Source organism: Peromyscus maniculatus, chromosome 2 (genome assembly GCF_049852395.1).
Source record: "Peromyscus maniculatus bairdii isolate BWxNUB_F1_BW_parent chromosome 2, HU_Pman_BW_mat_3.1, whole genome shotgun sequence".
NCBI classification, from domain to species: Eukaryota; Metazoa; Chordata; class Mammalia; order Rodentia; family Cricetidae; genus Peromyscus; species Peromyscus maniculatus.
Window position 1 is genome coordinate 138,757,818 of NC_134853.1, and position 16,237 is coordinate 138,774,054.

At 44.0% G+C, this 16,237-nt stretch overlaps 1 protein-coding gene across 9 annotated transcripts in view; it reads left to right on the plus strand.

Annotated features, from left to right (window-relative positions):
- Window positions 1-9,750: 9,750 nt before the first annotated feature.
- The window catches only part of Foxj3 (forkhead box J3), a 98,292-nt gene continuing 91,805 nt past the window's right edge, over window positions 9,751-16,237 (plus strand). For 2 of the 9 annotated variants that reach the window (XM_076564945.1, XM_042271801.2), the window contains exons 1-2: window positions 10,508-10,637; window positions 15,055-15,426. In XM_076564945.1, coding sequence (XP_076421060.1) covers window positions 15,360-15,426 — 67 coding nt within the window. In that variant the 5' untranslated portion in view covers window positions 10,508-10,637; window positions 15,055-15,359. The other 7 variants (XM_042271798.2, XM_076564948.1, XM_042271800.2 and 4 more) reach the window with 6 other exon arrangements.

A 16,237-nucleotide genomic window follows, 5' to 3' on the forward strand; every position in this document is an offset into this window, starting at 1 on the left:
AAAAAAACCTAACTAAAGAAATCGAATGACAGGGTTGATGAGCCAGCTAGTTGGGTGTGGTGGAATATGCCAGTAATCTGAGCAGTCAGGGGGTGGGGGCGGGAGGATCGGGAGTTCAAAGTCCTCTTCAGGGACATAGCTTGTACTAGGTTAGCCAGAGGTATTTGAGGCCTTGTCTTACAATAAATACATGAATGAATAAGTAAATAAATGTGCTTAAGAAATGAACAGACACTCTATAAAGATGAAGTACAAATGATAAATGTATGAAAAATGTTCAGATTCACTGGTGACCAGAGAAACACAAAACTACATTGAGATTCCATCTCTGTCCAATGAGAATGGCTGTTACTAAGAAACCAACAAATGCAGCAAGGACGTGATCAAAGGGAAGCTTCGTGAACTGCTATTGGGGATGCACACTAGCTAGGGCGCTAAGGAATTCAGAAGGAGGGGCCTCCAAAAACTGAAAATACATCTAGCCTGTGACCTGATTATGTCATTTCCGGGTATTTATCCAGAGAATTCCAGGTCAACATACCACACTTACAACAGTACTCACAGTAGCTAGTTGTGGGGACAATTGTAGATATCCATCAACAGAGGAAGGGTAAAGAAAATGTCGTGTACACGTACAGAATGGATTTTTTTTCAGCCATAAGGAAGAATGAAGTCATATTGTTTGTATGAAAATGGATGTGTCTAGAGGCAATCTCAGAATGTGCTTTCTCTCGTTGCAGTTTCTAGATTTTATGTGGACAAATAAAATCATGTGTGTGTTTATTGACATGGAGTGAAATTGTCGGGGGACAAAGGCAGTTAACAAAACAGAGGAGAGTTAAGCAGAGTAGAGAAATATGGGGGATACACTCAAAATACATTGTGTGTAAATGTCCTTATGTAACCAATACCATATAAATCCATATACACTGACAAAAATAAAAATATATTAAAAACGTTTAATAACAATAGCTTCATAAATGCATGTTAAGATTGTAGACATGATAATATTTTGTTGTAAAGAGAATTCATATCTTTTGTAGGTGTATTTGAAAAAAATGGGTGTATTAATTTGTTTGATATCTGGAGTTTGCTTCAACATAACTCAGAAGGTACAAAGTGAGGGGTGAGGGCAAGCTGTAGATGAATCTGGCTTGCCTGCCACTTAATAGCTGTTACAGTTGGGTGTTGAATATGAGGAGTTCCTGGCATTTCTTGTCATTTGCATATGTATTTGAAGTTTTCCAAGATGAATAGCTTGAAAAAGACAAGGAACTCTATATTTAGAATATGACAACATACCTGATGTGACTGACCTAAGGAGGAAAGACTTGTGTTGGCTTACAATTCCCATATTTTCTTGGCCTTTTGTACTTGGGCAGAATCTCATGGTGATGGGAGGTATGGAGGAGGAGGCTACTCATCTCATGGCAGACAGAAAGGAGAGAGAGAAGGAGTAGGGACAAAGTATATAACCTTTCAACATACAACCCCCAGTGACCTGCATCCTCCAACAAGGCCCCACATCTTAAAGTTTCCAGAGCCTCCCCGAAAGATGCCAACACATGGGGACCAAGCGTGTATTCACAGGAGCCTGTGAAGGATGTTTCACTTCCAAACCACAACAAACATTAAGCTTCTCCTTTCAAAACTATGCACACAGAGACCTAGATGTAAGAAAATAAAGACTATTGCCTAGTGTGGTGTTGGACACACTGTGAGGTTTTAGCGCCTATGTTAATGTTTCCTCCAGTAGTTTTTCACAGGGAGGTTTCTACCTTGTGAACAAAAAAGATACCTCATTGTCAGATGCCTTTATAAACAGACTCGGAGAGGAATTTTACAGGCAAGAGGTATGGTGGGGGAGGGGGGCTTCTGTGATCAACCTTGGTGGAGGAATAAAACAAGTAGAAATGGTCAGAGGAAGTTCAGCTGTGATGTAGCTAGCATACAAGCCTCACTCACTTCCTCACCGAAGCCTGGGGAATGTGAGAGAGGGAAGTGAGCCTCTTATGTTTCACCTTGAAGACTGGAACTGAGCCTTTTTTCTGGGAACCGCTCCCCTGTGTGTCTTGCTTCAAGCCCCAGTACACTTTTCAAGGCTAAGCTCAACTGTTCATGTATATGCAAACACTGTCTTAAGACCCTCATCTCCAGTCAGATTAAATTCTCTCCTCCGCTGTCCTTTCTCCATGAACCAAACAGGGAACTAGGAACAGTAACTACTCATAGCTCTTCTGGGTACTCTGAGTGTTTGTGCTTTCTGTTCTTCGACAGCATACCCATGAAGAGCTACTATCATTATTCCAACTTGCGGATGAGAAAACTGAGCTTCGAGACATTAAGAAATTTGCCCAACTAATGTTATTGAGCCCAGGGTGGATTTTAACAGCAGATGGGGAGCCCATGTTCTTGATCACAATTATGCTATACTGCCCCCTAGCTACTGCTTTTATCTTTGGAGTATCTTAACTTTTTAAGGGAATGGTAATAAGCAGGTTGAATCTCTCTCTGCTTTTGGAGGATTCATCCACAGGTTTGGACAGGCTTACTCTGCGGTGTTCTCCTCAATGTTGCATCAAGAATATCCCATGGAAGGTTTTTTTTTTTCTTCCTCTACCCACTGCCTCAGTACTGGGGATTGAACTAGGGGCCCCGTCCATGCTAGGCTACAGGTTAGTCTACCACGAAGGTCTTTAAATCACCATTCTTTACTCTTTGAAGAGGCTTAGAAAATGTTAAGCCTTGGGACTCTCTGGCCTGATGTTCATCTGAGGTTAGCGTTTACCTACATGTTTTCTTTGTCCAGTCCCATTATCAACTCAATCAAGCTAAATTTCCAATTGCTAAGCCCTCTGGAATCTTTAGCGCTTTTCATAGCTCTATAATGCCCCAGGAGAGTGTGTGTGTCTTTAATGAACTCCTACTCTGCTCTAAAACCCCCAGAGCCCATGTCCCATTCTTCATTTGTGTGGCTTTTAAATAAAATTAGAAGTATGACATAAAAATAAAAATAATCTCCTCACCCAAGTTGGTAACAAACTGTAGCACAGCAAGAGCCTTTGCGGTGAGTTAGGAGATCCAAGTGACAATTCTGGATCATTTCGCAACATTAGTTTGACAAAAATATGGACAGTACCTAGCAGGTGTCGGGTATGATGATGGTACCATGTTTAGAAACAAACGCGCATGGTCTGTTTGGAAAACAGGGACTGAATTCTAAGCACCTTCATAACTTCCCTAGGCCCTGCGGCACAACAAGGCTTAGAGAGGCCTGTTTATATCCACAGATCAAAATGGAATTTGATTTTTCTATGTCCCATTTCCTTTTTCTTTCATACTCCCCATGCAATCTCTTTACCTGGAAAAGATACCAGAGCTTTGAGAAACTCCAGAAAAAGTTTCGGAAAATGTCTGTATCAGTCAATATAAGCTCTGTTATGCTACAGGAATGATCCTCAAGTCTCAATGGCCCAATGGGTTGATGTTGTTTTTCTCATTTGTTGAGTCCTTCCCAGGTCAGCTGTGACTTTGCCATAGGTGGTTTCCATTCTGGGTCTGAGGCAGATGGAATAGCTTTCGCTTTGAGCAGTGATGGTCATCAGGACAGCAGGAATAAAGGACAGCATGATGCCGCACACTGCCTGAAGGCTTGGCTCATACTGCCACTCCCATTCTCCTAGGCAATATAAGTCATGTGGTCAATTCTGCTCTCAATGGGAAGGTCTAACCCAACCTTGGGAGGCATCATAAGCATTTGGGAATGGTAATATAGTCAACCATACTGTCTCTTTAATTTGGGAATGGTAATCTAGTCAACCATACTGTCTCTTTACGCCTTTACTCATGGTGCTTGGATGCTAAGACATCGTCTTGAAATGGCTAGGCCCAGGTAGTTGCTATTTTCATAATGTCAACATAAACAATGATTGGGGGTTTGGAGAATCTTTGAAAGTGAGCAAATCAAATAATAAGAATCAGATGGTTCTGGGTTCAAATCTTGACTCTGTTTGCTCTTCTTCAAAATTGAAAAAAAAAAGTCCCAGTTTTGTTGTAAAGATTAAATAAAAATACACAAAGGCTACATAAAGGATATCCAATAGGTGGTAACTACTCCTTATTACTATCTCCCAGCACGGGAGCTTCTCGAAGGTTCCTATCTAGTACATAAGGCACAAGATCAGACAATAATGTCATACCTTGAAGCTAACCATTTAATTTCCAAATTGGCACCCAGAGGGTCAAGTTATCTTGAGCTACAAACCTTGTTGACATGCTCTTGCTAACCAGGTTCCATTCATTGTAACATTCCCTAACTGTTACCACTAACTGGTGAAAAAGAGGCCTTCCTTTTGGTCACTCTATTTGAACACTGTTTGACTCACTCTTCCAAGTGCCATTTCATCTATACTATTGCTTACAACTAATGTAACTACTTCATTCAGTCATTCATGTCATGTACGCATTTGCTCATGTGTGCTCGGCTGTCTTGGTGTCTTTGTGCTTCTCATTATGTTTTTAACTAGCCTGGTTGATTCTGAGAGTGTAGGTAAGATAAGGTTTGAGGAAGATTATAAGGAACCGAGGACGTGTGTGTGTGTGTGTGTGTGTGTGTGTGTGTGTGTGGTATACTAGTACAAATTTGTTGTCAGATTAGCAAATAAATTATCTTGGCTTTTTACTGGTGCTGATGGACTTGAGTGTAAGCTGGACCTTTCTACAGAAAATGTGTGGCTCATACAGTTTGGGAAACTACCTTTTGTTTTACCTATACAGTCAGAAGCTAAAGCCAAGCTACTGGAGGGGAGAAATCAGTTTAAAAGTGGTTTACATAGAGAATGTGATCTAGCTCCGGGAGTTAGTTATTGCTATCAGCCATGAGTATTTAATGACATAATAAGACTCATTTTTGTGGCTTGGCTCTTGTATCCACCCAACCTTTCCCCGTTTATACAAGCTGTTCTGTTTTTTCTCCACACTTCAGCTTTTCTCTATTCCTAAGGCTGCCACCGTCTCAGGACAGCAAATTTCTTCTCATTTATTGACTTAACCCTATCCCTACCTGCTAAGGGGGAGGCTTTCTTTGCCCCTCCAGGTCTACAGCTTCCTACACCAAACTGAACAGTTCGCCTTGCCTCTTCTCCGTTTCCATGGCACAAACACAAATATCTGCTGAATTGCATTGAAATGAATTGTTTATCTATTCATGTTTAACTGCTTGATATTTAGCACAATGCCTGGAATGAGTAGGCACTTGATAAATGATTGTTGACCGCTCTTTAAGTATGTATAGTGACTCAAGTGTTGTGATTAAGTAGCTGTAAGCAGTGCTAAGAGCTTCCCAATGGCCTATGTGTACCTTTTAATAATTTTTTTTACATATAATACATGAAATTATGTATTATATAAAGATACCCAAGAAATCTGGAAGGCCCTACCTCATGCTTCTCTCTTCTTCCTCTTGCAAATCTTGGCTCATTTTAAATTCATTTCTCATTTTCCTTTTTTTCCATTGCAAAAAATACAGACAAAAGGATAAGAAGGAATCTCGTTTGTCTAAGTGGCTGTGGGGTCACACACTTGTCAAACATCCTGCCATTGAAGTACCTAATCTTTGGTTCGTAGGGTTCTTACAGCTCGGCACTGGACTATATCCTTTTCAGGGAATTTACAATCCACACAAAGCTGGGGAAAGACTGCAAACAATAAAGAACAATAACACCTTCATCTCTCTGCTTTGCACAATCTGTCTCTTAAGGTCCCCAGACTTACCATCTCCTTTTTGAGGGCTGGCCTGCTCCACCTTCCCTCCCAACCTATCAGCATCAGCATCCTGCTCCAACTTCCCTCCCAACCTATCAGCATCCTGCTCTAACCTTCCCTCCCAACCTATCTGTACCTCCTAAGACAGCACACTACATTTTCCTATGCTGACTCTCACCTGTGTATACAGTGAACAGTTGTCTTTGGGGGCTCTGACTTGGTGATAGCCTGTTCACAATCTCTTTGGCTAGGTCTCTGTGATTAGTTTCTACTTTGTAGATACAGGAATAGAGATGGAAAGAAACTGCATTTAATATAGGCAACACAGGAAGTTAAGGAAAATTAGATTTGTACCCAGGTCTGCCCTTCCAACCTCTGTTTTAGATGGTTCTTCCTTGCAAGGTCCCAGAACCTTTCTTGTTGCTATGGCCATTGCAATCTTTGTGTGTGTTTATGTGTGTGTACATACTTCTCTACATGTTAAATTTTTTAAAAATTAATTTTATTGTGTATGTTTAAGGTATGTGTGGGGGACCATCCCCCACCTTTTATCCCAGGGTACTCTTGAGGAGAGAGGGATAAGAGATTTAGACAGAAGGATAGAGAGGAGAGAAAAAGACAGAAACAGGACAGCCTCAGGAGGGCCTGGATCCTTATCCACCCGCCCAGAACTTTATTCGAAAGGCTTTTTAAAAAAAAAAAAAAAAAGATTTATTTATTTATTATGTACACAGAAGAGGGCACTAGATCTCATTACAGATGGTTGTGAGCCACCATGTGGGTGCTGGGAATTGAACTCAGGACCTCTGGAAGAACAGTCAGTGCTCTTAACCTCTGAGCCATCTCTCCAGCCCTCAAAAGGCTTTTTTAAAAAAAATTTATTTATTTATTTATTTATTTTTGGTTTTTCGAGACAGGGTTTCTCTGTGTAGCTTTGCGCCTTTCCTGGAACTCGCTTTGGAGACCAGGCTGGCCTCGAACTCATGGAGATCTGCCTGCCTCTGCCTCCCGAGTGCTGGGATTAAAGGCGTGCGCCACCACCGCCCTGCTAAAAGGCTTTTTATAATAATGCCAAGGGGCAAGGCAAAAGACCTCCCCCTTGCTAGATACGGCCAAATGTAGACCCTTCCAAACACCTGGTACCCAGGCCGGTGGTCCAACCATCCTCTTATGCAGCCCAGTTGATAAAGCAAGCTCAGATCTCACTAGGAAACCTCTGTGGGATACTACAGTGTAGTGATATATTGTGCACCCTATTAAATTTGCCTGGGGACCAGAGGACAGGGCCAGCCACTAGATTGGACATAGAGGTCAGGCAGGTTTGGCACATATCCTTAATCCTATCACTTGGGAGGCAGAGATCCATCTGGATCTCTGTGAATTCAAGGCCACACTGGAAACAGAGCCAGGCAGTGGTAGCACACACCTTTAATCCCAGTACTGGGAAGAAGACACGCCTTTAATCCCAGGAAGTGATGACAGAGTGGAGAAGGTATATAAGGCATGAGGAGAGGATTTCAGACAGAGGATTTGTGGAGTTGGTGAGGTGAAGTTGGCTGTGGCTTGCTTTGCTTCTCTGATCTTTCAGCTTTCACCCCAATATTTGGCTCTGGGTTTTTTATTATAAGAGCATTTAACATTTGAACAACACACAGGTGTACAGCACAATGTTATGGGATGAAAATCCATGGTTAACAGGTTACTATAACAAAGCAAATTGACACATCTATCCTCTTACCACTATTTATTTTTCCTTTAGTTTCTGTGGCCAGACCAGCTATATTCTACTCATGTAGTAGGAATCCCACATAAAGAACAATTTTATCAGTCTTCCACCTTATGAATCTCAGTGGCTTCTGGTTCTGTTCCTCAAAAGTAGTGGCTTCTCACCCCACCATAGCAGGTATGTAAATCTGTTCTTCCCCAAGTTCTGTGCCCCCTGTAAACCAGAATGCACATTCCTAGGCAGTGTCTCAGAAAGCCAAACCAGTGAGACATGTCCTGCCCATGGCTTGTGAGAGGAGGTAGTGAATGGGTTTGGAGCTAAGTCCATGTGTGTCTTGTACTTTTGACTCCGTCTTCTGGCTGACTCTCCTCAAGTGTCTCAGGGAGATTTCTGACTATGGTCTTTCATCATCCTGATCCCAGGTTAAACCCTGGTGACTCCTGGCTTCAGTTCACCCTGACAAATGGGAACAGTTGTATCCATCTCTTTAAATACGTGACCTAGGCTGTTCTTTAGTACATTTCTGTCTGTAGCTCAGGTCAAGGAAGATCGGTTTTGAGACCTGAAAGGCTGGGAAGGCTAGTTAGTGTTAATTATGTTCTATTGAGGATCCACCCAATAGACCAGCAAACAAGGAAATTTCAATTCCCTTGATGAACTGAAGTTCTCAGGAAGGCTGGAAAGGAAGGTGGGGGGCATCCTCTTTGGGACTATGTTTTTCTTATCACTGTGGTGTTATGTGATTGATTAATCTATTTATTTCCCACTAGACTGAATTCTTTGTTGGTGAGACAGGATCCATGTGAACTAGGATGACCTCAAACTCATGATCCTCCTCCATATCCTCTCCAGAGCTGAAGTTATATATAAACATGCATCTAGATATTTTTTTAAATTATTTATTGTGGGGTGTGTGTGTATGGGCACATGCCATAGCATGTGTGAGGAGGTCAGAGGGCAATTCTGTGGAGTTGGTTCTCTTCTACTTTTATGTGGGTTCCAGGGATTGAACTCTGGTCACCAGGCATGTGCAGCAAGCAATCTCTTTTATTGCAGCAGCAATCTTGCTGGCCCCTAGTCTGAATTCTTAAAAGTAGACAGCCTATATCTTATTTTCCTGCACAGTACAGCCCTAGTCTAGGCCATCTGTTGCAGAACATTTAACTATGTAAAGGTATGTTACATTTGTTTAACTCTGTAAAGATGTGTTGCTGTTTCACCTTGCCTGCCTAAGGCACCTGATTGGACTAACAAAAAGCTGAAGGGCCAATAGCTAGCCAGTAGTGGGATAGGCAGGGCCGAGGGGCAGAGAGAATAAGTAGGAGGAGGAATCCAGGCTAGAGAGAGAGAAGAGAACTGGGGAGAAAAAGAGAGGGAGACCCTTGGGGCCAGCCAGGCAGTTGCCAGCCAGTCAGAAGCAAGATGAGGACATAGAGAAGGAAAGGCAGACAAGAAGCCCTAAGGCAAAATGTAGACAAAGAGAAACAGGTTAAATCAAGTTATAAGGCTACTGGGACCAGCATAAAATACTGCCGAGCATCCATAACTGATTATGTCTCTGAGTCATAATTTGGGAGCTGGTTGGTGGCCCAAAAGAAAGCCTACCCCAGTTGTCACCTTGTCCCTGGATAATGTCAACTCTGACGTCCTACCCTGTACTCTAAGCAGAGCACTCAACTTCTGTTTAAAGCTCTGTAGAGACTGTTACAGCCCACAAGACCCCGCCCCCTCCTTGTTTTTCCCCTCTCCTGGCCTCACTACTTACTACCAACACCACAGGGATGCTTCACTTCTTTCAAGTCCCCGATCCAAGTTGCCTTATGAATGTGGCTCACCCAGGCAGCTCTCTTTAAAAGGACTATCCTTCTTCTTGTGTTCCACACTGCTCTGCCCTGACCTGGTTTTCCCCCTATATCATTCAACGTTTTCTAACACATTACATAATTCCTTTTTATTTTTATCCCCTTTCTCTCTGTCCAAGAGAGAATGATAGTCCCCCCTCCCTTTTGTTCACCCATTCATCTTAAGCACCTGGGGGGTATCATGGAGAAAAACGGATACTTTGAATTCCCATTGCTTCAGATAAAAGTGTTGAGTGTTTGATGATGGCATGGAGGGGAGGCTTCACGCTGTCTTAGCTCAGCAAAGTTGTCAGGGACAGTTCTCTCAGACCTCAGCTTTCTCATTCAACCAAACTCACTGACATCCATCTAACAAAATCGAATGTAGGAATACTGAGCACCTGCTGTGAGCTCACAGTTGTTCTCGGTGCTGCTGGGAGCGTACGACGTGACTTAACCCAACATCTGCAACAGCAAAGTACTACCTCCCAAGGTCATTAAGTGTAAAATGATAGGGCAGGTTGTCAATGCTAAGAGTTCAGAGGTAAGATCAGTGAAGACTGAAGGAAGTCCAAAGTTTACCACAAGTCTGAACAACCCTGCTAAACGCTCCACCTGTTGATAGCAAAGCCACAACCCGGCCAGCGAACTTGAGATGGAGAGGATGACGCGGCAGGGGCAATGACAAGATGACATGCCTTGGTAGGGAGGGGCCTCGAACCCCGCTCTTGACATCCCGAACGCAAGCAAGGTCCAAAGTGCCCCGGGGGCGGCCGGGAAAATCCAAGCTGTGTGCTAGTCGGGGCGGCGCAGTGGCAGAGGTGGGAAGGCGGAGGTCACGAGGTACATTTCTAAGGAGCTGGAATTCCGGGAGAGGGCCCGGGGCCGCCTCGGCCGCCCTTAAGCGTGAGGCGCAAACACGGCCAGGCGTTCCGCACCGGCCACTGTTGGCTCCCGCCGTCCGCCAGCGGGCGGAGCCGCGGGAGCCCAGGGGCACTACTTGTCCCCGCGGAGGAATCCCTCGCACATCGTGGTGGCCGCGACGGGGCGGACCGCCGCGCGGAGGACGCCGGGCCGGCAGCGCTGCGACGTCGCGGGAGGCGGGGGTGGGAGGGAGCGGGCCGGGAAGTAGTTCCGGGTGCGCGGCCCCGGATGTTGGCTGCTCCCGCCGCTGCCGCCGCCGCCGCCGCCGCCGCTCCGGGCCTGGGCCGCTCTCTAAGGGCGCCGTTGGGACCTTTCGCGGGGAACGGAGACGCACGCAGCGGCCGGAGGGCTCGGCCGGGCCGTTCCGGCCTGCGCAGCCTGAGGTGAGCAAGCGTCGCCAGGGTCTCGTCCGGGCTGGGGCGGCTGGCGGGGAGGCGGGGCTGGGGCATCTCCTGGGACGCGGGCGGGGGCTGCCCTGGGCGAGCGGCGCTCGCTCCCCTCCGCGCACGCTCCCCGTGGCCCGCGGTGGGCGCCGGGCCGGGCCGAGCCGAGCCGGGTCGGGTCGGGCCGGGCCGGGCGGGAGGTGCCTTCCGTCCCCCGCGGCGCAGCTCCTCAGCTGCCGCTGCCCCTCAGCCCAACGCCGCTGGCGCCTGCCCCTCCCCCAGGTGGGCCCGCGCCGCGGATGCCGGGGAGGCGGAGGACCGCGACAGTCGTGCTCTCGGTGACCGGCGCCTGGCCCGGGCTCGTCCGGTTCCCGGAGCGATGCGGCGCCCTCTCTTCGCGCTCCGGGCGTTTTTCTGCCCGGACGGCGGCCAGTGCTCTGCGGGGTCGGGGGTGCCCTGCGGGGGTGAGGAGGCTCGGGCGAGGGTCCCGCCTTCTCGCCCATCCTGTCGTCGCGTCCTTCTCTGGCATTGGGGCAAAGGCAGCCTTCGCATGCGGACGTGTTGCTGCTGTCCTGCGTGTGTTGCATCCTGCCCACGTGGTAGTGTCCCGTCCCTCCCACTCCCTCCATTTTTGCAGTTGGTCAAGAGGGAGTTAGCGGGATGGCTCCCCCCACCCCCCCATGCTTTACAGCCCCCACCATCCCGTGATTTCTTCCGGGCAGCGTGGAAGGTGTTAAGGTCAGTTTGTTTTGCTGAGAATGACTGTTTTATGGGAGAATCAAGAGTTGTACTCTTACGAAATTGAGACCAGTAGGGGACATACCAGACCTTAGTTCATTGACATCTTTTCCACCCCAGGAGCTCTTGTTCTTTTCTCTACCGCTTAATCCCCCGGAGAGCAAGCACTTGCTACTGATGTGTTGATGTGCACAGTTTCCCTTTCTCTATTCTACTTTACGTGTCTCTGTGGCCTAATGCTTTCCATTCTGTGTTGGTGCCGTGCTCTGGTGGTTGCCAGATTCCCTGAATGAGGAAGCTCGAGATTGGTGGGCTTCTTTTCGCTTTTCACTGTTTGTCTTTATTTTTTCCTTGTGTTTTATTCCCCAGTGAGAACGCGTGCATGCATGTTCTTTGGGCGTTAGTTGTATACATAGGTTTTCTTTGGCAGGTGGATTAGGTTCCACTTGGCTGTACTGAAAGTTCTTTTATTCCACTTTTCTAAAATGCACTAGGTACTATTGGGCTCTGTTTAACACTGGTTTTGAAACACGTGGGTATTGTTCGTTTTGTTTTATTTTCCCTTTAATAGCTGTCTCTTCCAGGTTAAGGTTTCCATCTTGGCTATGTTTTGCTCTTTGGAGACCACAGATTGCTCTCTTTCCAATAGCACTGACAGGCTGTTTATTCCTTTTAAACCATAGCATGTATTTATAGAGAAAACGATAACTGCTCCCCCCCCTTTTTTTTTCAGGCCAAGTGATCCCCATCTTTATGTTAGGAAGGGGTGTAGATGCGGTTGAATTTTTGAGTTTTTAGATGAGCTTGGAGGTTGCTGATTCCTGTTTGGTTTTGTTTGGAATTGAGATGAATCTTGTCCTGTGCTGCTGCCGAGCAGTTTCTCATGCCTTTATTAGATGTTTTGTGGACGAGGTCAAGATGTTTATTTTGGCTTTCAGTTTATTAGTTGGGGTAAAATGAAACTTAACTGTTTTGAAGTCATTCTTGTGAAAATTTCTAGTTTTTTTTTGTTTTTCACACTAAAGCTTTTCCTTTATTATTTAAATTTATTTTTCAATTTTAGACAGTTTTATATAGACCAAGCTGACTTCTAAGTCAGTGTGGTGAGGACTGGCTTTGAACTCTTGATCATGCCTTCACCTCCCAAGTACTGGGATCACATACCCTGTCACTATTATAACTGGCTACATTTAGTCTCAAAATGCATTTTTTTTTTTTTTTCTTTCGAGACAGGGTTTCTCTGTGTAGTTTTCGTGCCTGTCCTGGATCTTGCTGTGTAGACCAGGCTGGCCTCGAACTCACAGAGATCTTCCTGGCTCTGCCTCTCAATTGCTGGGATTAAAGGCATGCACCACCACCAACCACCACCCGGCTTTAAAATGTATTTTTAATAGTGCCTTTTTCCTTTTTTATCTGATACAAGTGTGAGCATATTCTTCCTTTTCCTTTTATGTAGAATAAAAGTATTTAAATACAGATTCTGCTTTCATTATGCTAACCTTGGGTGGGGCTGTGAAAATAGAATGTTGTTCTGATACATTCTGAGGCACATTTTTATAGTAAGGCTGTCAGCATTTGTATACTTGTGTCAAGTACCATGCTGTGAAGTAAGATACATAAGACACACAAGGACTAAAATAATGGGTGTCTGAAAAAGGAGTGGAAGTTGTCTCTACCTTTGGAGGAGCAGCCTTATACATCATGTGTACTAAACAGTCTTTCCATTTGAAATAACGCAACCAAGTAAGTAGTGTGAAAAAGGAATTTCCAATGGTGAAGAGGCTTATTCAGGAGATTAAAGGGACTTGTAAAGGCAGAAAAGTGGCATGATACCAAGTAGCTTGATGGTCACAGAGCATTTATTGGTGGATAAATATATGTACTTATATGTTTGGCTAGGGTACATTGGTTGAGGATCATCAAGGATAGAGGATTTGGTTTGGTAGGGTGCCATAGTACTTTCTCAAGACAGTGAAATGATGTATATTGTATCCAAGAAAGGTTTCTGTGTCAGCTGAGTGTGCAGGAAATGGGAAAACTGACTAGAATGTTCTTGGAAAGTTTTAGGAGTAAGATGGTGTTCTGATATAAGAAACTGGTTGTGAAAGTAAGTAACATTTATTGAATGCTTATAGCATTCCTGGAATTATTGTAAGTTTTTTTTTTTTTACATATTTTTAAGTTATTTTATTAAGTCTCTGTCTTATGTTTTGGAATCATCAAATGACTTAGCAGGCAGGGTCCTAACTGTGTGCATTGAATCATCATTTATGGTGGGTAGTCCTAAGAGACACACATTTGCAGTGATGGCCTGGAAGTGGTAGGAAAGCACGCGACACTTGTCAGGAGGGTTGTAGGACAGTGGGGACTCTGCAGAATTTGGGGTTTTACAGTAGGCTAAGGGGAAAACGAAGCATTCTGAGAGGAACCAGCAAGTAGTTTCTGCCTTAGAGGCCAAGAATAGGAAGATTTTCTAAAGGGTAGGATTGTTGACAATATTTAATTTAGTTTTAAAATTCATGGACAGCGACCTTAATGCAAAGACATTGAACCAGACCAGAAGGAACTTTGAAAGGAAAGTAACAGATTGGTAATATTTTAATATTTTCTCCTAAAGTTTCCTCTGGTATTATTATTGATCATATCAGAGTTACTCAATTGTCAAAAAATGAGTTTGTCTTCAAAAAAAGAAACTAGTGTTCCAAGCCGGGTGGTGTTATTGCATACCTTTAATCCCAGCACTTAGGAGGCAGAGGCAGGAGGATTTCTGAGTTGGAGACCAGCGTGGTCTACAGAGCAAGTTTCAGGACACCAGAGTTACACAGAGAAAACCTATCTGGAGAAACAAAAAACAAAACAAAAAAAGAAAAAGAAACTAGTGTTCTCAAGATAGTTACTTTTTACTTTTAACTATTCTTATAGGTTTCTTTATGCAGTCCTGATTGTTCTGAAACCCTCTGTGTAGATCAGGCTGGCTTCAAACTCCAAGACTCCCTTGCTTCCACCTCCTTCATCACCACCATGCACCGAAGGATCACACTGTTTCACACCGACAGTCTCTTGTGTCTGACTTCTTTCTTGTTTAAGGGTTGTTGATGTAGTAGGTCAGTGTTTCATTGCCAGATATTCTACAGTATGGATATATTTTTATCTAGTCTTCATCAATGTCATCTAGTCTTCATTCTACCAACTCTTTTTTTTTTTTCCCCCCGAGACAGGGTTTCTCTTGTGTAGCTTTGCGCCTTTCCTGGAACTCACTTGGTAGCCCAGGCTGGCCTCGAACTCACAGAGATCCGCCTGGCTCTGCCTCCCGAGTGCTGGGATTAAAGGTGTGCGCCACCACCACCGCCCGGCTAATTTTTAAGTTTATGTGCTCTACTAGGCATTAGGGATCCCAAGCTGAGTAAGCCATGGTTGGTCCTTGAACATGTGTAGAGCTTTTATGGTGTATGTATATTTTCTCATTCATTATCTCATTTGATCACACAGCAAACTTCAGTGTAGGGAAAACATCTTTGGGACGAACTGTCTTGTTAGATGACCTGCCCAGGATTGCACTTGAAGTGCTGGAGCAGATGTCATCTTTGTTAATTTTTTTCTTTTTTCTTTCCTTTTTTTTTTCTTCTTTCCATCTCTACTATTCTTTATCTCCTACATCAACAACCCTTAAACAAGAAAGAAGTCAGACACAAGAGACTGTCGGTGTGAAACAGTGTGATCCTTTGGTGCACGGTGGTGATGAAGGAGGCGGAAGCAAGGGAGTCTTGGAGTTTGAAGCCAGCCTGATCTACACAGAGGGTTTCAGAACAATCAGGACTGCATAAAGAAACCTATTTCCAAAAAAAAAAAAAAAAAGAGAGGAGAGAAAGAAAGAAAAACAAACAAAAGAATAGTTAAAAGATCCCTGTGTAAATTTCTGAAGAGTCAAGGGAACTTGGAAATCCATACCACTTGGAGAAATAATTTCATTTTTTTTGGTTACAAATGCTGTGTTGCTTTGAACTTGAAGCTATTTTCTGCCTCTCCCTCATTAGTATGGGATATAGTATAGGTATGAGCCACCACATCCAACCTGGGAATTACTGAATTTTCGTGAGGACTCTTGGGGACTCAAAGTGAAGACTTAGCAGAATTTTGTTGCTTGTTTGTGCTGTTTAGACAAGTCATTTTATATTTCTGCCCTTCCTCCTAGAACTTGAATGGTATTGAATATGATGACAGTAGGTAATGTTAGTAATAACTACACTAACATTTTGAGATCTTATTTTAGCAAAGAAGTATTCAGAATACATTCAATATACGATCCTTACTACAGTCCCTAAGTAATAGATTTTATTATCAGATTTTCACAGATGAGGAAATAGACACTTTAAGGTGAAATAACTTTCTTAAGGGTACATAGATAGGAATGGAAAGAACCAAGTTTTGAAGTTTTCATAGTTTAATTTCAGAACTCGGAATTAATCACTGTACTGTTTTGCTTACTGATTATGAATTAATAAAAGGTAACATTTCAAAGAAGAGCATGATTGGAATATAAAGATTGGATTTTGAATATAGTTGGAGAAGCAGTGAAAAGGACTTGACATTGCATGAACCTTTCTTTTAATGTGGACCTAAAATAAGGTAGATGCTTAGACATCAGTGTGTGTTGTTTTGTCTGTTCTAACAGCTTCTTACTAGAAACTACATACTGAGTACTCTTCACTGTTGGTGTTTTCTGCCCGGTAGCTTCCCTCTTTGTTGCTATGCAAAAACTTTGTCCCTCTGTCTGCAGTTTTCTCTGAACTCAGATTTTGCTTCCACTTTGAAGAGTCCAACAGGGAGGCACTCTACCTCTTTCTCCTCAAAACTCAGGAAAA